Raw genomic sequence first — 22,735 nt, 5'->3', positions numbered from 1 at the left:
TCAAACATGCATGCTTGCCACATAATCCCAAACATTTGAGTGGAATTTTAAGTGTCAAAATTTGGTGATCTCAAATTTGCATGAACATGCAAACATGACTCTTTAAATAGAGTGATCATGGTACATGAAAGTTCTTCTTCTTCTCGGTGAAAAACCTTGAGAAAAACCTCTCACAAACACTCTCTTCACATATACAGAATCCCTCCCAAGTTTAGTCACTCACTGGATTCCACAATCCCGTTCTAAGGCCGGAGGATAGTGGAGAAGACACTAGTGGTGGTTCGAAACCGGTTCGTGAGGAAAAAGAAGTTTGAACTACAAAAGGCCGGAGGATAGTAGAGAAGACACTAGTGGTGGTTTGAAACCGGTTCGTGAGGAAAAAGGAGTTTGAACTACAAAAGGTTAATATCTAAACTCATTAAGTTTTAATACTTATGAACATGCTAGTTATTTACTATAATTGATGTTCTAAAAGTGCCTAAGATCCAAATTGCTTCCGCATGTGTTATATTAACACCATCACCACTCAGACCATCATGCAGTTAGCTAAAGAGGGGAAGACCTACTAGTTTTGGGTCGAGGACAATCTACTATTCACCAAGGAGAATTGTTTGTACAGTCCCCGTTCAGGAAACTTGAGGAGACTCCTACTCAAAGAATGTCACGACACTCCATGGGCAAGTCACAATGGGTGGCAGAGAACCTACGCCCTCCTAACCTCCAAAATAACGTGACAGTTCACAAAGACATGTCTTATCTGCCAACAAGACAAAGTCGAAGAGAACAAAATTGCGGGACTGTTGGAACCTCTACCGATCCCTTCCCAATTGTGGAAAAATATTTCTCTAGATTTCATCACACAGCTCCCTAAGGTAGGAGAGATTGAGTCCATTTTGGTAATCGTGAATACGTTTTCCAAATATGCCACATTCGTCCTAATCCCTCAAGTTTTTCTCCGTCGAAGCAACTGCACAACTGTTCTTCTAACAGATTATCAAGTTGTGGGGCATTCCCAAGAGCATTTTCAGTGATCGCGATGGCGAGATTCACAAGGACCTTTTGGACCGAGTTATTCAAGTTATTGGGGTTGAGCTTAAACATCTCTTCGAGCTACCATCCCCAAACGAATGGACAAACTGAAGGGTTTAATAGCAAGCTCAAAGAGTTCTTATGTCACTTCATCGATGCACGACAAAAGAACTGGGTATATATGCTTGACATTGCTCAATTTACTTTCAATTGCCAGCAGATCTCGACGACAGGAAAAACCTCCTTTTTGATGGTATGTGGCAGACAGCCACTCATGCCCCATATCGTTGACCACCTTTATGTCTGGAGAAGCCCTCAAGCGTATAAATTCACCAAGGAGTGGAAGCAACCCTTTGAAGTGGCACGAGCATACTAAGAAAGCTTCATGACGAACGAAGAAGTGGGCAGACTAAAAACGAAGACAATCAGGATTTCAGGATGACGACCAAGTTTTGATGAAGTTGAGACTAGAACAGTTTAGGTTTCATGGGAATAGGGACCAACCACTAGTGGGCAAATATGAGGGACTAGTCGAAGTGATAGTTTCAAGTCGGGAGGACTTCATATCGTCTTCAACTACCTTCATGGATGAAGATTAATCTTGTCATCCATGTAAGTAATCTTGTCATCCATGTAAGTAACTTGAAACTATATCACCCAGACGATGATGACCATCAATGCAACCAAGTGATACGACTCCTAGTTACGATGAAGGACTCAAGTAAGAAGGGAGTAGAAGAGATTTTGGTCGAACGAACACGTCGCATCGACAAACCAAGGCAAAACATACAAGAGTTCTTAGTCAAGTGGAAATGACTTCCAGAAGTGAAAATCAGTTGGGAACGTGCCAACAACTTGAAGTCGGTCGCACCTTAGATTACAGAGTTTGAAGATATGAGACAATTGACAGGGACGTCAACCAATTATGTGGGGGAGGATGCGACGGCCATGCTTGTCCAAGGCATATTGCCCATGGCCGCTTGCCCGTGATACGTCGAAGCCCTTGGCCTGTATCACTTTATCTCTTTCCTCTGGTGCTTCATGATGTATAATTTCCTTCTTGCTTTTTATAAGTGCATGATGTTTCGACAGAATCATGTCTTTGCATGGTAGACATGAAATACCCCATAGTGTACTAAAGAGGGTGTGACTAGTTGTCAACTCCTTCCCTTGATTTTGTATGACCGTTCGAAGAAATCACGTCTAGGCCTGCCAGACCTGAATCACCTCAAAATGTCCTATAGAGGGATGCGACTAGTTGTCAAATTCTTTCTACCCAAAAAGTTATATGCTATTTAAGTCGTGGTGTTACCTTTTTTTCTTGTATGCCATATAATTTTGCTTTCAATCTCTCTCAATATTGCCTTCAAACTCTCTTTCAAAATCTCTCTACCCCTATTTTCTAAACCCTTCTTCTCAAATCGGGGCCAGAGGCTTGAGCATACGTAACTCGGCCGTAGGTGACGCGATCCTAAGTTGGCTTGACTCACTCAGTGTTGAGGATGAGTGCCGCACAATCACCAAATCAGCTGCCTAGAAAAGGGCGATTGTGACACTTATTTTCCTCGATTGGACTCAAATGTGATATGAACCAAGATATCAATCATGCAATATAAACTTCAAGGAATATTTGAAGAAAATCTTATCAAAATTATTAAAAGATGTTTCAATTCATGCCACATGGGAGAAGAATGAAGTTTTATTGTTATAAATTTTGGGGGATTATAATTTAGAGTTACGATGTTTCATTAATGTATTTTAGGACATTTTATTTACTTTAGCTTATATTTACATAATATTTAATTATGACCATAAAGTATGAATGTTACAACGGTTGGAATACCTTTAAGAGTTTTCATTTTGAGGCTATATAAAGATGTATGTTAATTTTGTAAGATAGACTTGGAAAATATAGTAAAAGGAGCATTTGTGCTTTCCTTTAGTCAATGGCTAAGTTTCTTTGCAATTCTATTAGTTTAGGTTGCATGTAGAATCATTCAAGCTCAACATGATCAATCTTGCTTGTGGAATGATTCGAATCTCAAACAACTGTTCTTGTCTTGAGATATTTGATTAACAAGGATCATTCAAGCTAAACATGATCGATCTTGTTTGTGGAGTGATTCGAATTGAAAACAAATGTTCTTGCCTTGAGATATTCGATTAACAAGGTAATCCAAATCTTACTCTCCTTAACGTGATTCCTTATCATTTGACATCAGAGCTTTCCATTGGGTCGATTCTATATCAAAGTGAAGTGATGATCTGGGGGTTTAGGCCTTAGGGTTTAGGGTTTTAGTTGATCCCTTCACAAGATTTTTAGAAAACTAAAGAGCTAATCAAACACCATAGTCTAATAATAAACCATTCCATTGAGTTGATAATATTAGTGGAGAATTTTGTGAAAGGATTCTTATAAAAAATTTCATTAATTTCTAATTCACATGGAGTAGCCTTGTTGTTGCGAGAATACGTAATTTAGGAGTCGAAGGAAGAAACTTGTGTCCTACAAACAAAGACTGAAGCAAGGGTAGGATTCAAAGCCGGTGCTAAAGATTATAAATTGACTTATTATATTCCTAAATATGAAACCAAAGATACAGAAGTTCCACCCGAGTAAATCGAATATGTAGATGGAGGGTTGTTTTAGGTCATTTTCGCTAGCGCTCTCCTCTAGAGGTCACGTGCGATGGATTTAAATTTTCAATTTTCAATTTTTTTTCAATTTTTTTTCTTTCACTCTCTTATTCTTTCATCATCTTACCCAATCGGAAAAAAACATCCTTATTACTTGTCTTGCTAGCCCTTTCTTTTTTGGTCGTGTGACCATACTTCTTCAAGGTTTTACAGGGTTCCTTCACTTATTTGTATGAGCCCCCCCCCGCCTGCTCATGCTCCTTATCAATAACCTAATGTTCCGTCGGTCTGTTACCATGTAAACAAGATGCAGCTTAGATACGTAGCCATTCTAATGGGATTGAAGATGCATTCACATACATGGGGGACCTTTAACTAATTAACACAATCTTTGTCGTGCCTAAGTGAACAACTTATCCAGAAATTTCAGAAATTTATTAAAAACTGAGTTGTTGGTCAATCGGAGTAACAAAAATTAAGAAAATGACAAATTGTTGTACACATGGGTTTTTAGAAAACTAGGAGAACTCATGATCTTTTAGAGCTCATTTATTTGGTATATAAATTTATTATCAATAATTTTATTATCTGTAATCAAAATAAAGTTTAGTAAATAAAGCAATTCATTAAATAAATAAATATATATATTTTTTTAAAATAATTATTGATTTAATTCATTATAATAATTCTATAAACAAATGGAATTAAATAAATTAAGAGGGGAATGTTATTAAGTTAAATTAATAAAATAATTTATAATTTAATTTTTTATATTATAAATAAAATTATTTAGTAATCACTATTAATAATTATTCTCAAATAAATAATTTTAATAAAACGGTATAATTAGTCCAGTAATCAAATTGAAAAATTAATTATACATGCTATATTTTAAAAAATGAAATATAATTTATTTATTTCACTCATTCCAACATAAAATACATCTGATTTTAAAACAAAAATAAGCTAAAAGTATTATAAAAGAAAGAAAAACAATACTAAATTAATATATATTTATAAAAAAAAAATTCATATTAAAAAAATTAATTAAACTAATAAAAAAAAAAAAAGAAAGAAAGAAAAAAGAAGCCTGTACTGATATCATCCCCATATTGGCATCACATAGTGCATAACCATGAAATTACAGTTCTTTCATATATAGCTCATAATGGGTTCCTTGATTGAATGAACTGAACATGAAAAGAAAAGGTGTATAATTTCAGAGAAAGCTGAAGCAGATGGGCGTTTTGTGTGAAGATATAAAGAATATACTCACATATATTTATATATGCTTCTTCTTGCAAACAATATCACACACACACCTAGAAGCTTTGTTCCAAAAAATGGATCAACAACACAAATTGCAGGTCCAGGCAGAGGTAGAGGTAGAGGTACAACAACTCCTTTGAGAAATGATATAACAGAGAGATGATATGATGATGGAGACCACTTACGCACCCTTACCACTATTCCATGGCTTTAGGACTCCCACTACTACCACCACAACAATGATTAGAAGGATTATTATGGCAATGCACATCCATTTCCTTGAATTCTTTTGAAGCTTCTTTGCCTTTTGAAGTGCAGTGTTCCCTTGTTGCACATGATCTACTGCACTTGTAACCTGAAAACCACCACATTTACCTACACTTCACACACCAACAACTCCAAAATCATGCTATTTCAACATCGAACTATAAAGATATATTACATGTGATTCGATATTGTCGAGCATATCCCCCTGTGCATCTACCAAAACAGCCATGTCCAGAAATACCTGCCAAGTTAACCACACTCGATATGCGTTATGTTATGCAGTCTTTCTTTTCTATGAGACACAGATACCCAAGAGAGAGGAAAGTTATATTTACTATTATATGGCTGACAGAACATAACTTTTCTTCTTAATGTTTGACTTTGCATAGCTCCACTTTTAGGGAATGTAGAGACAGGACAGCATGCGTAAAATTTATTATGTACCTGCTGTAGCTCGAGTAACTTCCTCTCCAGTTCTCTAACTGCGCTGTGACGCTCTTGAATTTCAGCTAGAGTGTCCATTACCTACAAAGTAACGTATATATTGGAAGGAAAAACATCAACATCCATGAATCAAGCCACAAAATGTGTACTGAGATTTTAATGATGCTGATATGTACACTAATAAAGACTTGAACCGTAAGCTTTCAATGCCAAGACTTCGAAGCAAAGAACGTGACAGGGAAGAGGAAGTGGGGAGGTGATGATAAGGGAGAAGCAACATACCTGTCCTCGCCCTTGTTCTTGAATTGCCTTCTGAAAAATTTGTTCGCTATCCCCAGTTTCGATTAATTTCTCGATGGTCTGCATGTTCATATAATGATTGAAACACGACCATGGTACGTTAAAACATAACCAATGGGACCCATTGGAACTCTAAGAATAGTGGAAGTACTACCTCTTCGTCAGCCCTAGTGCCCGTGACTGAAAATCATAGAAGCCGTTTTAGTGTAAACTATAACTCAAAAATTAAAAAAAAAACAAAAAATCTTTAAGGACCAAAATTTTTACGACAGTGGATCAAACCTGTGAAAACCCGTCTCTCAACAACCTCCCGATACTCTTGATGAACTTTTTCCCGCAAAATCTACAATCGACATTACTATCCATTCAATCCATGATCTTAGGCAATAATGACTCCAATCCAACAAAGAGGACAACAAAAGTTACCTGGAACTCAGTCATCTTGTCTTTCAACTTCTTTTTTAAGGAACTAAACAAAAAATGCAATCAATGAGTGAGACATTCAGTTCATGGGAAATATATTTATCAGGACATTATGAAATTCACAAACTGAGGAAGCTGTAGGAATTATAACAAATTTGAAAGAAAAAGGGAGAAAAAATGAACTTTTACTTGAAATTATAGCTAAACTACGTCAAGATTCAAGAAGACACCATTTTACTATTCAATACAACTACAATTCCACAGTTGAACTGAGCCTGCACTACCACTGCTCACCAGGGTGATGAGATAGATTATTGAAGATCCTTCTGAGTCATCTGCAGTTTGCTGATGATATTCCTTTATTTTCTTGGTAGGTCAAGTTAAAATTGACAACCTGTAGTGAACCATTTCACTACAAGACTTGAAATATTAAGATTTTGGGCTGAAGTATTAAGGTCAACCATCCAAGACTTGAACATGTGAATAAGAAAAAGGGGCAAGGCTATTCGGTAGGGAGGATGAAGACAAGATTAGCATAGGATGGGATGGGGCCTCGTTTCGTAACGTTTCTCTTGCTTGTTTCTTGTTTTCTCTTTTCTAATAAAGAGCTTAGTTTGAACATTTTGGGAAACCAATCGCTAGTTATGGATAACTTCAAAGTCAAGCATTACAACAATGGGAGGTAATAAGTCAACTTCTGAGATTACAATAGGTGGCATAATGTACCACAATGCAAAAGAATATGTTGAATGGGAAAAAGCCATCAGATGCTAAAGGAGAAGTGAAAATGATGGGAGTAATGACCAAGCACACGAGAAAGGATGAAAGAATGCATGGGTTTTCACTCTGCAACTAGGAATTACCTCTGTTAGATGGCAGTGATACCCCATATGTGGAATTTCACACGGAAAGATGATTTAAAGTAAATAGGTCGAGGTAAATTTTCTTCAACCACACATAAAGAATTCTTTGCATGAGAGGGAAGAAGGATACCAGCACTTCGCTTGGCCAATGACCAGTGAAGTTTTAAGGGGCGATCAGTGGTTCCAAAAGACTAGCTTACTGATTCCAACTTTGCTGAAGGAGTACCATTACAAATTGTTGATAGAGTTCAATTATTATTGACAGCATACAGATATGTATTTAATTAAAGAGCAGAGAGTAAAACGGAGATTACTCCTTATTCTCCAAGACTCGGCCAAAGCCAAAAGCTACTTCTCCTCTACTCATACATAAAGTTCATATAAACACACCGATCCATGATTACATCATACTACCTACCTACATGAACCCTAAAACTCTTAACCAACCAGCATACACACTAGACTCACCACATTAACCCTCTTCCTATCATACACATTAATAACCGGTGGTCATCATTAGGTAGGAAGGCAACACGCTATGGAGTTCAAGACACCCAAGAGAATTGAAGAGGACTTCAAGGAAGACTTGAAAAAATCTTTAAAGTAGAGCTGTAGATCTGTATTTGGTACAATTGTATTTTGTTTTATTCAGTATTTTATCATTAAGCTTATATATATGTATATATATATATATATATATATATATATATATATATATATATTCTTTAATCTATCCTTTTATATTTAGTTTTCTTACTTGAAGCTTCTCTTGTATTTATCAATTATTGGGTCCTTTGAGAAATAAGAAATATAATTTATGGAAAAACGAGCTTATGGCTCAATGTAGGTTGACATATGGCCACGTCCCTTCTACAACAAACCCCAGAAAAGAAATTTTACTCTCCTCCCAAACAATATTGCGCAAAACACAAATGGAGTTCATACAAACCAAGAAGCAAATAAGAGAGGCATCAGACTCTCCCAGACACTTTTTTCACACACCTCTATCAAATCAAAATTATTAGTCCGTCCTTCATAATATCCCAATAGTTCTGTCGAAAAAAAAGGAGAAAAAAAGGGGAAAAAAAAGACTATGGAAACCTATCAATTGCTTTGCTAACCTCCTCTCTAACCAGACCATATTGGAATAGCTTAAAGAAAATTGTTTTGTCCATTTTCTGAACGCACACATTTGATTCGTCTAATACTCTAGCTCAAATACTTTGCTTAGTATTCAGGACTTTTGATACCTCTCAAACACAAACACACTAGCTAGAAAACTAAGGCTAGTTGATAACCATTTGATTTTGTCCCTCGTTTTTTGTTTTTTTGGTTTTTGAAAATCGTTTGAGTGTTCTTACAATTTCTTTACCACGGTTTTCATTTTACTAAAGAAGATAATTGAATTTTATCGCCAAATTCCAAATTCCAAATTCCAGAAAACTACTCTTTTTAGTTTCCACAGGCTTGGATTTTGTAAATAACTATAAAAAGTACATAACAAAGCATAGAAACTTACCTGCAGTAGTGTTTATAAGCTTAATTTTCAAAAATCAAAAGCCAAAAACCTAATGGTCATAAGTGTTCATATTTAGCAGCTGAACACACCTATTAGTTTCATCTTACTTACAAAAGTTGGCCCATATATGGTGATAGAAAAACAAACACCATAAAATTAATGGTTTGTAAATTTATCTTAATTATGATAAAATTATTCGATGAACGTGGGAACAGTCATAAAAGAAGAATAATCTATAGATGAAACTGAAGAGTTGGAACGTAACGTACAGAGTAGTTGCTGTTCTTGATCTATCTACACCTGATCCTTTACCACATCCAGGCTTCTGCCTATTTGCCAGATTCTGTAACACCAATACTCCAAAAATGAAAAACATGGGAGGAAGGGTGCCTTAGCAATCCTTTCTTTGGGAAACATGGTCATAGTTAGAAATTACTATACAGAAATTATGACAATAGGTTACTGGAACGTGGAATATCAAGTTGATGCAGCAAAGTGACTCACCTCCTTGTCAAGTTCTTCGACCTTGCTCTTCACAAAACGTGCAACTTTTCCAACTTCATCAACATCCTTTTCCATTCGCTGCTTGATTGCTGGAGTACTAGCCATATTAGTAAATTAAACGAATACGGAATCTTTAGAAACTACATATATAATGCATAAACTGGCCATGCATCCACTAAAGCAAAAACTAAAATTTAGATTTTTTTTTTTAAACTAAAAAGTAAAAAAAAAAAAAAAAAAATTATTTAGCTAAAAGCACCAGATAATATTACACTTCGAAAATGAAACTAAATTATATTAACCTCCCAGACTAATAAAGAATATTAATAGAATGAAATGCACCCATACAGTTGTGGAGATATAATGAAATTCTTGAGCATTTCATTAGTTGATATGCACGGTCCTTATCTCATCATGCACAATCCACAACCATAATTCAAAAAACAAATTTTACATAATATTTCTTGAAAGCTTGAGTAGCACTACTTCCATTAGCCTTTCTTCAGCCAAAGAATTGTACACATGCATATAGATGTATTTAAAAACCAGAGTAAGAAAGCAAACAAAAGCACTTTCCTACAAAGTTTAAACCATTATAAATTTAAAGGGCCTCTTAAAACTGCCAAATATTAGACATATCTCGTCCATGCATGTTTATAATTCATCATTACACTGAAAAATGGTATAATTGATGTATTGATCTAGCAATATTGCATTCCATATCATGTTTATATGCCAATGTTCCATATCATTGGGTACATACTGAAACCAAAAACAATGAATTGGAGGTGCTTTTGAATCCCCCACCCACTCTCTCTCTCTAAGAAAAGGGGCAGTCCGGTGGCAAGCTAGCTATTTGAAAGAAACATCAATTTTAAGAAAAAAGTAGCGTACATGAATTATAAGTGGTTATAAAGATTACCTTTCATTGCTGGAGCTTTAGTCACAGCTTTGGACTCCTCGTGTGAATCCTGGAACCAAATTTTGAGACAACAGACCAGAAAAGGATAGTCATTCACAATGCTATGATGAATACTTAGTAACCAATCAATTACATTTTTACATCTGTTCTTACGCTAAGGTCATTTGCAGCTTGGAAATAAACTAACATCGTGCTAGAGAACTTACATATCAAGGCTCTCTTCCAACATTCCATTGAGTAGCATCATAATATCCCCAAATAACAGCTACAAGATAACGCAAGTACTCATAGTACTTCGAACCTCCCCTCTCTTGAGTATACCAATTCAAGCCTAAAACATCTAAAAAATTCTCTGCCTTCCTCCTCCACCCTCTCTATATATAACCAAATAGCATAACAAACTCCCCAGCTAATTACTAATATACCCTTAATATCCCAATAACAACATTCCTATCAGGATCATCCCATAAGAATCCACAAAGATGTGCCATCTTCCAAAATGATAGGAAGGATATTGTTACTTAGCTTTGCTGAGCTCTATTTTTAACCAAGTGATGTGACATAGACGAGTGGGAGAGTTGAGACATAGAGAGTTAGGGAGCATAGAACAATTTAATTATATCAAATTGTAGGTTTTAGTACAATATAAATATCAAGTAGTAAGCAAAATTACATTACAAGTTTAGTCCCTAAACTTTTAGGTTCAACAGAACCTTGATTTAAGAATATATATATATATATATATATAATACTTCACTAAGGTTTCAATTTTTTGCCTAATAGGTTGATGTACTTTAGAAAGTATATAATAAGTTCCAAAGCTTTTGATTTAGCTTTCGATTTTGTATCTACTAAGTTCTTGAACTTTAAATGTAATATATAATGATCCTCGACCTAATTGGCATTTTCAGAACTCCCAAATCTTTTGGACACAAATTGAAAGTTCAATGATCTATCAGACACAAAATCCAATTTTATGAATAATACATTGGTTAGTTTTAAAAAATGATGAATATGTCAGAGGCGTATAAGACATAAAATTGAAAGTTTAGAGACCTATTTTCCATTTAAAGTTTAAGGACCGGTCTAGTTTAAAAACCTATTGGATACTTTTTAAAGTTCGAGAACCCATAAATCGCAAACATGAAAGTTTATGAACCAAATTTGTAATTTCACCTAACTTAAAGCTTTCAGTATTTTGTAAATGAAGACAATGATAACTAATGGCACCTTTCTTGGATTTTTTTTATTTATTTTGGGAATTTATTTATCACATTATTGATTTGGAACCAATGTCAACACTCATAAGTTGATCTAGTGGACATTATGAATCAATGAAACAAGTAAAATGAAAAGGAGGAATGAGTTTAAATCATGATGGTCATCTACCTTCTAGGTCTAATCGAGAAGATCCAATGATGTTTTCTGTTTTTTTTTTTTTTTGGGGCTACCATTGATCTTTGTGAGACACCCCTTTCATTGAGACAAGAAAAAACAAAGGCTTGCCTTTAAGCATTCCTTCTTTTGGTCTCTTTGACGCGAAAGGAATGAGTGGATCTTCAAGGATAACACTGTCATCTATGGCTTTGGTTTTATTAAATGGTCTTTATTTGGGTAAATGTTCACACCCTTTTAAAAATTCTAGTCTTTGTTCTGTAATTTATCATTGTATTTTCTTTCTAAAAAACGCTTCAAGAGTTATCCAGGGAGCTGCATTCAAAATTACAACAATATGATCAAGAGGTAGAATAAAAAACATTTATACCTGGAGCTTTCGCAATAACCTGTCCAGCTTCTCATTCTGTTTTTCAATATCTTGGACCTGGAAGAGATAAAAAAGTATAACGCATCCACTCAAGCTGAGTTATTGAAAACACTCTTATGTTACAACATAAAATTTACTACTAGCTCAACAATAAGAGGCAAAAGAGATTATGCAAATACCTTTTTAAAGAAATCATCCAAGCCCAGATCTCCTGCACTTGTAGGAGCATTTGTTCCAAGCTCAATGTCTCCTCCTCTAGAAGGCTGACCCCGAGGGATCTCAAAGGAATCCTTCAATACATTATCAAGTGTCGTTAATGAAAGTTATAACTTTAATCAAGTAACATAAAGTACGTCTGATAGATGATAAAGTAAATGCATCCTAAAATGAACATAAATGATGAGATACAATATTAAAGTATCAGTGAAGGATATAAGATCATAGCACAATCAAAATTCCACTGTCAAGCCAAACATCACTAAAGTTGTGATACCGGGAGAGAGAAACCACTTTACAGCCAAATAGGGCGGGGAACCGCCCCCATTCAGTGGTTCCCATGCTAAAGAAGATTCTCGTAACCCTACATTGAACTGATTTCACTCTACAGAAATTTAATAAAATAACATCGTCCCAGAGACTTTCCCCCGTTCCTTTGAAAGATTTCTGCACCAAGTCTGAGTAAGAATCTCTTTGTTTGTTATAGACGCCATTGATTCCGAGGATTCTCTATAGATTATGGTTGCACTCACAAAGAAGTCACAGATCTCTGCTATTATAAGACAGTCATGTGGCGCAATTCCAACATTTAGTCGCAAAGTTGTAGCACAAACTTTTCCCTTGTGCATAAGCTTCTACCAACACAGCCCATTAGGGTTCAGGGTTTCGGGTTTAGGGTTTAGGGTTTGTTGACAATAGTTGACACCAACACAGCCGACTTAGCTTATCAAGATCACACTTGACACCAACCAAATATGACATCTCTATTGATCATTAAACCATGTGCACCTCAAAAGTTCTAACGATGATGTTTGACTAAACAAATAAGTCATCTCTTCCTAATCAAAGAAAATGGTAAGTAAAAGAGAGAAGTGACCCTCATCCCTCATTATCAGTTATCCCACCTGTTGCAAGTCTAAATTAAATTAGCTCGCTGTTTTTCTTTTCTTTTTTGTTCTCTTTAGAGAATTACATGTCTGAAACGACTGACTAAATTTAAATGGATAAATGATCTAACTTTCTAATCTAAATTCTATTCGTAATCTAAATAAATTCCTAGATAAGATAAATTTAAATAATAATTCCTAGGTATAGGTAACTAAATCTAAATAATAATCCCGTGTATAGGTAACTAAATCTAAATAAATCCAATTAAATAAATTAGGGAGGTCCATTACTTCCCCTTTTCTAATGGGATAACAAAAATATCCTTCCACACTCCCCCTCAAGCTGAGTAATAGACATCTTTCATTTTCAACTTGGATACTAACTCATGAATTACACAAATATCTCCCAACTTAAAGCTAATCCTTCGACACCACCTTATCCTCTACTAAGGATACTATCCATAAAAATGAAAAAGAACGGAGTGTGGATTCCTGTCTAATATACCTATGCACATCCTTGGATCTTGCGACCCCTCGCCGATCATCATCTCCTAGACGGCGCGCTGTCGTTCGACTTCCATTGCTCCAGCCAAGTTTAGGGCGAGAAACGGCATCGGGATGTAATAGCAAACAAAGAACTGGCCTCACACCACTCCCCGTTGCTTATCCGTCTCCACATCCACTCCTCGAAACCATGCTGCAATTACCTCCGTTGAAGATCAACTGCTGCCTCCTCTGTCGAGCACATCACTTCCGAAATCTTTCAATCGCTTGTCTTCAACCCTTCACGAAGCTCAGAGTCGCATCGCTGCCGCCTCCTATGTCGAACACAACGTTGTTGCCAAAACCCTTCATCACTAGTTTTCTGCCATCACAAACCTCAGAGAGTATGGTTTGGGGCTTTTGTGTTGGATTGTTTAGGTTAAACAAAAAATGAACTAATCATGAGAAGTACAAGCAGCCCTGAAACTTCCTATGGGTTTTCTTCCATGACACACCCTCACAACCAATGAGCCCTTCCGACAAGCTCCTCCGACGAACAGATCACCAGCGGTGTTGATACTTGTGTGAAAAACCCATGCGAACCTTGATTAACAGAGAAGCTCAGCCCTTTTGTCTCCACACAATTAAAACGCATGAATCCACCTTTGATGAATTATCAAAGGCAGAAAGCAACCCTTACCCATGATAAAATGGCCACAAAACAGCAGTACCCATAATATTTTGGATTGAATTAAAATGACCACTAAACAGCAGTACCCATAATATTTTGGATTGAATTTGAGAGTCCACAGCCCCATCGAATCCAAATCAGAGCACCTGCAAAATGACTCGAACTGAATCAAACACCAATCAACAAAGATTTTGAATCCTTTTGGACAGAAGTCATTGGCCCCTTGGCACCACATCAAACACTTTAGAAATACAAAACCATCATGGACAAAAAGACCTATGCAATCAAGCTAGACGATAGATACAGGGGAATAAGAATAAACGTTTTCAAGGAAAAACGTTTTCCGGAACGTACCATTTCGGTAGAAAAACTCACCAACAAGAAGGATACTATAGCTGAAATTTTTTTGGTTCATGGAAACGGTGGTCTTAAAAGTTTTTATTCCAGTGGGCAAACGGTGGTCTTAATCTCATTATCAGCAAAGGAAGAGCATCTTGGGAACAAAAATGTAAAAAATGATGGTTAGAGGAGGGTGACATAAACTCCAAATTTGTCCATTGTATCATGGCTTCAAAGAAACAAAAGAGTACCATCATGGAAATATCGACACAAGGCAGAAGTTTAGTAAGCGAAGATGAAATTGTATCAGAATTTATCTTTTTACGCCTTGTTATGTACAACGGCCAATGCCTCATCGAATTTCTCCATGATCTTGATTGGAGTCCAATTGATCAACCGTAAGCAGCCTCCCTCGAGGTTGCTTTCACGAAATAAGAGGTGGGGAAGGCGACACAGCTCGTGGGCTCCGACAAGACTCCAAGACCGAATGGTTTTACCTCAAATTTTTTAAAAAAATGTTGGGACATTCGAAGAGTCGATATCATAAGAGTGTTCCAAGATTTCTTTTAGAATGGAGTTATCAGTGGCAACATAAACAAAACATAAATCTGTTTGATCTCAAAGAAGTTGTCAGTGCATACTGTAGCAGACTTTTGCCCCATAAGTCTTACGACCGGATTATACAAAACCTTAGCAAGGGTGCTATCAAAACGTCTTAAAACGGTTATCCTTTCATGATTACTGGGCAGCAAATAGCTTTTGTAGAAGGACGACATATCCTCAATGCATCCCTCATGGCAAATGAACATACAGATGAATGGGAAAGAAACAAACAAAAAGGTGTAGTCATCAAACTTGACTTGGGAAACACCGAGAGGATAAAAGGTTTTCACAGGATCAATTGGACTTTCCTCGAAAACATTCTTGTAACAAAAGGTTTTCACTCAAAATGGTAAGGGTGGATAAAAGGATGCATTTCATCATCAATGGAAGACCGAGAGGAAATATCTACGTCGTATAGGGTCTTCGACAAGGGGATCCACGGTATCCTTTTCTTTTCACAATGGTAATGGATTACCTCAAATGCCTACTTACAAAGGCTAAATACGAAAGGCAGATAAAGAGCTTTTACATTCGCAACGAAGGTTTAAGCATCAACCACCTTCAGTTTACACATGATAGAATCCTCTTCTCTGATTTGCCAGATGTCTCTTCCATATAACATGATCAAAACAATAAAAAACCTTCGAAAAATTCTCCAAACAAGATATCAATCACCAGAAAACAGAGATTATAGCATCAATGTGAGACTATTGAAGAATTTGTCTGCATATACAGTTGTAAAAAGGGTGAATGGCTGAATATGTACCTAGGATTATCCTTAAAAGGGGAACCACACATCCTTTTCTTACTAGAAAACTATTGTTGAAGAAGTAGAAAAAAGGTTGTCAACAAGGTCATCCTGTTATACTTTCAAAAGTAGAAGACTCACTCTAATATAAGCCACACTGTCCAATCTCCCCACTTATTACATATCTCTATTCGAAATGCCACAAAAAGTGGCTTCAAATACATAAACTATCTATAGAAAGATGTCCCACATCTTGTTCGATAGAATATATAAACCTCCCAATGGACAAGAGAGGACTTGATGTATTTTTGATAAAAGAGTAGAATAAAGCTCTCCTCACAAAATGGATATGGAGATATCATCACAAAGAAGACGCATTGTGGAGAAAACTTATAAAAGCTAAATATGCTCCTATATCATGCAAATCGACCCCTTCTGTCTTCTGCAAAAGGGTCATGGAAGTACATATAAAAACACCAAAACCTCATCACCAACTGAATTCGCCATAAGGTGGGTGAGGGAGGAAACACATCATTTTGAACTGACCCTAGGATTGAAAACACCAGCTAGCACTGCGATATCCACTTTGTATGGACTCTCTCATAGCAAAAGAGCCACGATCAAAGAAATGTGAAATGATGTCAACAATTTCTAGGACCTGGAGCTTGGTAGGAATCTAAAGGGTAATGAGGCTATGGAATGAGTCGAATTAAGCCTCAATCTTGCCTCAGTTGTATTGTCAAATGAAGCAGACTCATTGACATGGCTTCCCAAAACTGACGAGATCTTTGATCATGGACATAGGGAAAAGTAGAAGCAGTAAACCTCACCTAGCAAAGACAATATGGAAAGGAAATCAGCCCAAAAAGGTGAAGTTTTTCCTTCGATAAATAGTGCATGAAGTCATTAGCACAAGTGAAAATCTTCAAAAAAGAATATCCTACATGAATGTATTTCCAAATTGGTGCCCAGTATGCATCACAAACCAACTTATTTATGCAATGCACATACACTCAAAATTTATGGATAAAAATTCTCATCATCTTCGTATGGCATCTCACTTTTCCTAAGGAGGTAAAGGATTTATTGGACATGGCCTTAATGTACCATCCTTTCAAGAATGCAAAAGCTCCACTACGGAGAAACCTCATCATGGCTTTCTTTTGAATATGTGGAAAGAAAGAAAACAAATAGTACTCGCAGAAAAGACATACTTTACAAAGCTTTTCAACAATGTTGTTTACCACTCCATATCTTGGTGTAAATTGTCTAATATTTTGGATTCCTATAGTCATACTTCCCTCTTTGTATATTGGGAAGGTCTTTTGTAAACACTATGGGTAATACATCCCTTTTATAAATTTCAAAAATCAATGAAATTGTCTCTTATAAAATATATATATATATATATATATATATATATATTTTGCCAAACCAAAATGGAAAGTTAGTTGGACGTAGGTAAATGGCCACCCAAGATTTTCACTTCCACCCAAAGACTTTCTTCCAGAAAAGGTAAGAAAAATTATCCAAAAATTCCAAGAACAAGTGATTGCACCCTTTTTCAAAGTCGATCTAGAAGACAATGCCTTCCATTTACGAGACTTAATAGTATCTATTGCTCCAAGAGCAAAGAGGGCCAAAAAAAAAAAATCCCAATCACGCAGCCACTTCGGTTGGGAGAAATCATATGGGACAGCAACCTGTGTAGTCTCTCAGAGTAAAGGATGCCCAAACACTCTCCCCACCCATTCCAATTTACTCTCAACTAAATCCTTAGCAATGATCTTGAGCGGTCCATTCAGAATCTATAGGGCAACAAAGTGGCTCATGCTATTTGAACTAGTAAAGGAATTTCCTTTTTATTTATTATTTATTTTTTTATTTTTTGGTAAGAAATCAAGCTTTTATTGAGAAAAATGAAAGAACACACAAGGGTATACAAAAAACAAACCTGCAAAAGGAGTTCCCAACACCTGCAAGACAGGATTCTCTTTCAAAAGTATAAATCCAAATTAATAATTACAAAAAAAATCTAATTAACGGATACCTAAAGAGAGGAATTAAATCTCACCATCTCCCACACCTCTTCCAAAGATCTTTCAACCCCTCTAAAGGTCCTACTATTCCTCCCACAAAAGAACAAAAGAACAAAAGAACAAGTCTGCCACACCACTCTTCCCTTATCCCAAAAGGGAGAGTTCCTTAGGACCCCTCAATCTAGAGCAATAGTCCTTGTTTGGAAACTTTAGGAATGGACTCCCCTTTCCAATTTACTCTCCTCCTTTCACTTCTCTCAAGGGGAAATTTGGGTTTGGTATCTGTAAAGGATGTATCTTTTTCGACAAAGTCATTCATAAGAGACCTCGCTTTGCATGGAAGCATAGGTTTATTATACCTCAACATTTGAAAAGGAAAATACCCAATAAAAGTCAAGTATTTTATTTGGGAGCTGAGTCACTCATGTATCAGCACTCATGAATCATGATAACCTTAAGAGAAGATTTACATGGTTGTACTTTTACATATCCCTCCGTTGCTATCCCTTCTGGAAAGAAGATTCAGAGGCACAAAGATACATCTTTGTTACTTGCTCCTTTGCTTCTCCTACTGGGGCTTTATACGTTATGTTCTTGGCAGGTCCCTTGTGTTTAGAAGTAATTGAAATTTTTTAAGGAAAAGGAGAGAGCTACAAAAATAAATAAACATCCAAATTGTCCATGAATTTCATTGACAAAGATGGGAAGGAACTATAGAATCTTTTTATCTCACAAAACCATGAGTTTTTATTCATTGTTCATCAAAATTCATGTTTTTTTTCTTAGACCAATGAGGAGCTGTGAAAATAAGCAAAAGTTTGAACCACCAAAAGAAAACTAAAATAACTTACCGTAGTAGGCATGAAGGAGCTAAATGAGAGAAAATAAATAAGGTGGTATGCACTATTTATCTGCTCATTGGAATTCCTAAGGACCTATGCATTCTGTAATCATTTCTAGTAGAACAAAACGACATTAATCCAATTTGAGGAAGAAATGAACTCTTTCCATTTTTTTAAGGTCATATGGCTCAATATGGCTCAATTTATATGGGGTGTTCTTTTGGTCATTATGGATTGGAAGGAACTCCAGAACCGTCAAAGATAAAAAGCGCTGTTTTGATGGGTTTTCTTAATCTCTTTCTTATTTGGCTCTTACTCGGTGTAAATTGTTCGTCTTCTTTTAAAAAAATTTGTAAGAACTTATCTTCTCTTATAGCCCATTGGAGAACTTTTGTAATTTTCTTTGGTATGAGGTTTAGCTTTCCTGCAATTTTGTATCTTTCGCTTCGTCAATCAAAAAATTCTTATTCAAAAAGAAAAAATCTAGCCAAGACTAACTACAAAATGTTTTAAATCTAAGTTCTCCTTCACCAGTGGTCAAGCAATTTTCCCATTTGGTTATAAGAATCATCAGCTCCTCTATTTCATCATAGTGAAGATTTTTTCAAAAATTGAGGCCTCAAACTGAAGTAGCTGCATTTCAACACTACCTTGCAGAACAATGTTTCCACATAATAATTTTACAACCTAGGAAGCCTTCCATAAGCCTGGTACTTCCTCCCCATTAATCTTCACATAATCTGAAATGAGAACGGCTTTCCGTGACTACCAAAGTTAATGAACCTACATACCACTACTCAAACACCAACTCAAAGGAGCAATGTTTAATGTATCCTGAACCTGTTTCTTCCCTCCTGCTTGGATGGGAACAAAAGGCGGAGATAATGACAATTAGAATCAAGAAGCCAGTATTAGCACTCTAGACTTTCAGTTTTATCTTCTTCATCGACCCTATAAAGTTTTTCTGTCACTGTCTTATTATTCACAAGCTAACCAACAGATCAAGAGTTGGAAATGCAGTAATAATTAATCAAACGAGTTCATTATAGAAAGTTTTCATGGTGATGCAAGGTATATACAATCCACCTATGCGACCATGCTATTCTAAGCTCTTACCCCCTAACTGAAAAAATGGTATCTTATGGAAGAATCAATAGTTCCCTTTACTCAATTCTAAACTAAAATCAACGGACACTTCTTGATAAATTTTGGAGAATCAAAATACAGACCCTGATGACCACAGAGAGTGGCTAATCCAGTAGAACCAACGGCACCAACATTTGACACACTGAATAATGGATAATCTCACACCTAAAAGATACGTCATTTTCTGCAAGCTTTCGTTCAGTTCAAAAGCTTGCAATTATATGTAATGACCAAGCCATCTTATCTTATCATATCAGAATCATCCAAATAAATCAACGTCGAATGTCGCAATATGAAAATATTTTTACGAAAGGAGAAGTAAAGAGTCTATAAACACGTAGTAACAAGTCAAAAGGCACTTCCAGCGACAAAGAAATTGGAGATTAAGAAGAGGACTAAAGAGCTACGATGCCATCGTCTCTCTTCCATAACCAGTAGCTAAACAGAAGATAACAGTGTAGTCGGTAGACAGAGATAGAATTATGTTAGTATCTAGAATCGACAAATTGAATCCACCCATAAACCCTACAAGCTCTAAACTTAACTCGGCTATCACAACTGAAATTGAACGAAAATGCGTCTAATTCCTCAATCGTGCCAAGAACATCAAAGTGGATCGAGCAAATCGGAAAAGCAAAACAAAGCTCGGGTCAAATTCAAGACGAAACCCACAAATCAAATCTTCCAAAATCCTCAAGAAAAAACGGAAACGATCTTCAAAACGTCAAAATACAATGCAAAGAAAAAGAAATTGAAAACATCAGAGAGGGAAAATTTACCGAAAGAAGATCGTTCATTGTGGAAGGAAGCTCGGAAACCAGAGAGAAAAAAGCGCGAGAATGAAATCTTCGAGAGGGAAAGAAATGGCGACAGGAACCGAGCTTTCAATGTTCCCTGAAGCAGAGAATTCGTCGTCGAGGTTCAAAATTTAGAACAGCAACAGATTGAGAAAAAGAAAGAGAGCGACAGATCACAGACAGAGTGGAAACGAAGGTCTATTCCCTTTATATATTTCTTCTTTTCTTTTTGTCACAAATGAAATTATAAAATATATTACTTATTAATTAAACCATGCTTTGCGTATTAATTAAACCTCGCGTTATAGGTAACTAAATTGACCAAACTACCCTTCAAAATTAACTTAAATTTCGCTTTGTATTTCCTTAATTTGTTCCTAAACTTTTGGAAGCTTCTTAAATTCATTCCTCCAAAGTTAATATTTTTAATTTAGTCTTTGCAATCAATCAATATTAAAAGAAGTTACGAGATAAATAATAAGGCATAATCAAGAAGATAAAATGATTCATCTAATCCTAGCTGTCTATCTCGAGAGTTTTATACGAATGGTCTAAATTGTAGAGTAAGATTCAATCTCGAAGGGAATCCACCGTAATATTCTTGTAATGATTCGTTTATCAATGCACCGAATTATGGATCATTACGATAGCACAAGTAGTAAAAATACCGTAAATACATTAAATCAAGGCAAATACAGAGATCACTTTCGAATTAAATGATTTTCAAAAGACAAGTGCAAAATAACAAACGACTCAAGTCAATAGTCCCCTCTATAGCCGCACGACCGAGCACGCTCTCACCATGAGCACTGATTTGCTAGTCACTTGAAAAATAAAGTGTAGCAAGAGTAAATTTAAAAAATACTCAGTAAGCAACTTACTTGTAGGCTCTCGTCGAACTCATCTTATACATTGAATCTCACCTAATGTTTATACTAATCTTTTTAGGTTCCTACGTAACTTATACAGACCTCCTATAAGGAGTACTCTAGCCATCTCGAGGTCCATATCGCAAGGGTTTTCATGTACTCATATCTCTATCTTTTACGTATACCTAGGTCCCTCATCAACTTGCCTGAGTTGCGTCTTGAGTCGTTGTGGCCCTGGAAAGGCCCTAGGGCAATACTCATAAGTATGGAGGAGCCCTTTTGGTCTCAAGACAGTACCACACTCCACACATGTCTACCTATTGAGCTATAATCGGAGGATTCTCCCTAGTTGTGTCAGACAACATCTAGTTATTATTAAGATCAACAAACTACCTGTTTTCACCGCATTTTCAAGTAGAAAGTAGTAAACTACTTGTTCGTACACCCTCCTCAGTTAGAATAATAAATTACCTATCTTAGAAAGACTAACTGTCTGTTCATCGTCTTTTTAGGCTAGAACCGTAAACTATATGTTTATACCCCCTCTCGATTTAGAACAGTAAAAACCTATGGCTCTCCACTACGCACAATTCATGCTACCTTAATAGTATACCCTTCATAACTCCCGGAATCCCCTATGGGTGACAACTAAATCATGTGTACAAGTAGACCCTAACTTCTATTGGCTAGTTTAGAAATATGGGTTGTACCCTAAATGTCCCACGGTAGTTGGTCAACCCACACTAGACCAAAATATGTCGGACACTAGCTCATAGGCTAAAATAATCATAGTAGACACTCTAGGAGGACACATAACAATAGTCTAAATCATAATTGAAATATAACCGATTTTCAAACTTTAAATCATATAGAAATAATCATATAAAGGCGTACAACTTACTCGTCGTCATGTGTATTAGGATAACAAATCAACATAATCATGATAGAAAACATAAACGCATAATAAAACCATCAGTGTTCACAAATTATGCGCACAAAAGCTATATAACTTAAAACTAAGCTAATTGTATACTATTCACGTTTTCTAGCCTTAGTTATCATAGAACTAGGTCAATTAAGCTCCTAAACATGATAATCAATCATTTGCCCTCGATCAAAATAGGCTCCTACAA

General features: G+C 36.0%; 1 protein-coding gene across 1 annotated transcript; it reads right to left on the bottom strand.

Annotated features, from left to right (window-relative positions):
- Positions 1 to 4,796: 4,796 nt before the first annotated feature.
- Positions 4,797 to 20,929, bottom strand: LOC111436996 (syntaxin-132-like). Its single transcript, XM_023074826.1, has 13 exons — positions 20,716 to 20,929; positions 12,122 to 12,232; positions 11,943 to 11,999; positions 10,178 to 10,226; positions 9,256 to 9,344; positions 9,021 to 9,094; positions 6,373 to 6,415; positions 6,229 to 6,289; positions 6,101 to 6,126; positions 5,929 to 6,006; positions 5,647 to 5,727; positions 5,378 to 5,443; positions 4,797 to 5,290 (listed from the first exon to the last, which is right to left on the bottom strand). The coding sequence occupies exons 1-13, from the start codon at positions 20,731 to 20,733 to the stop codon at positions 5,117 to 5,119; spliced, it is 927 nt and encodes a 308-aa protein (XP_022930594.1). The 5' UTR covers positions 20,734 to 20,929; the 3' UTR covers positions 4,797 to 5,116.
- Between the last annotated feature and the right edge of the window lie 1,806 nt (positions 20,930 to 22,735).

Source organism: Cucurbita moschata, unplaced genomic scaffold (genome assembly GCF_002738365.1).
Source record: "Cucurbita moschata cultivar Rifu unplaced genomic scaffold, Cmos_1.0 Cmo_Scf00061, whole genome shotgun sequence".
Taxonomy (NCBI): Eukaryota; Viridiplantae; Streptophyta; class Magnoliopsida; order Cucurbitales; family Cucurbitaceae; genus Cucurbita; species Cucurbita moschata.
The sequence above is the reverse complement of the archived record's forward strand: the minus strand, read 5'-3'. Positions and strand labels throughout refer to the sequence as shown.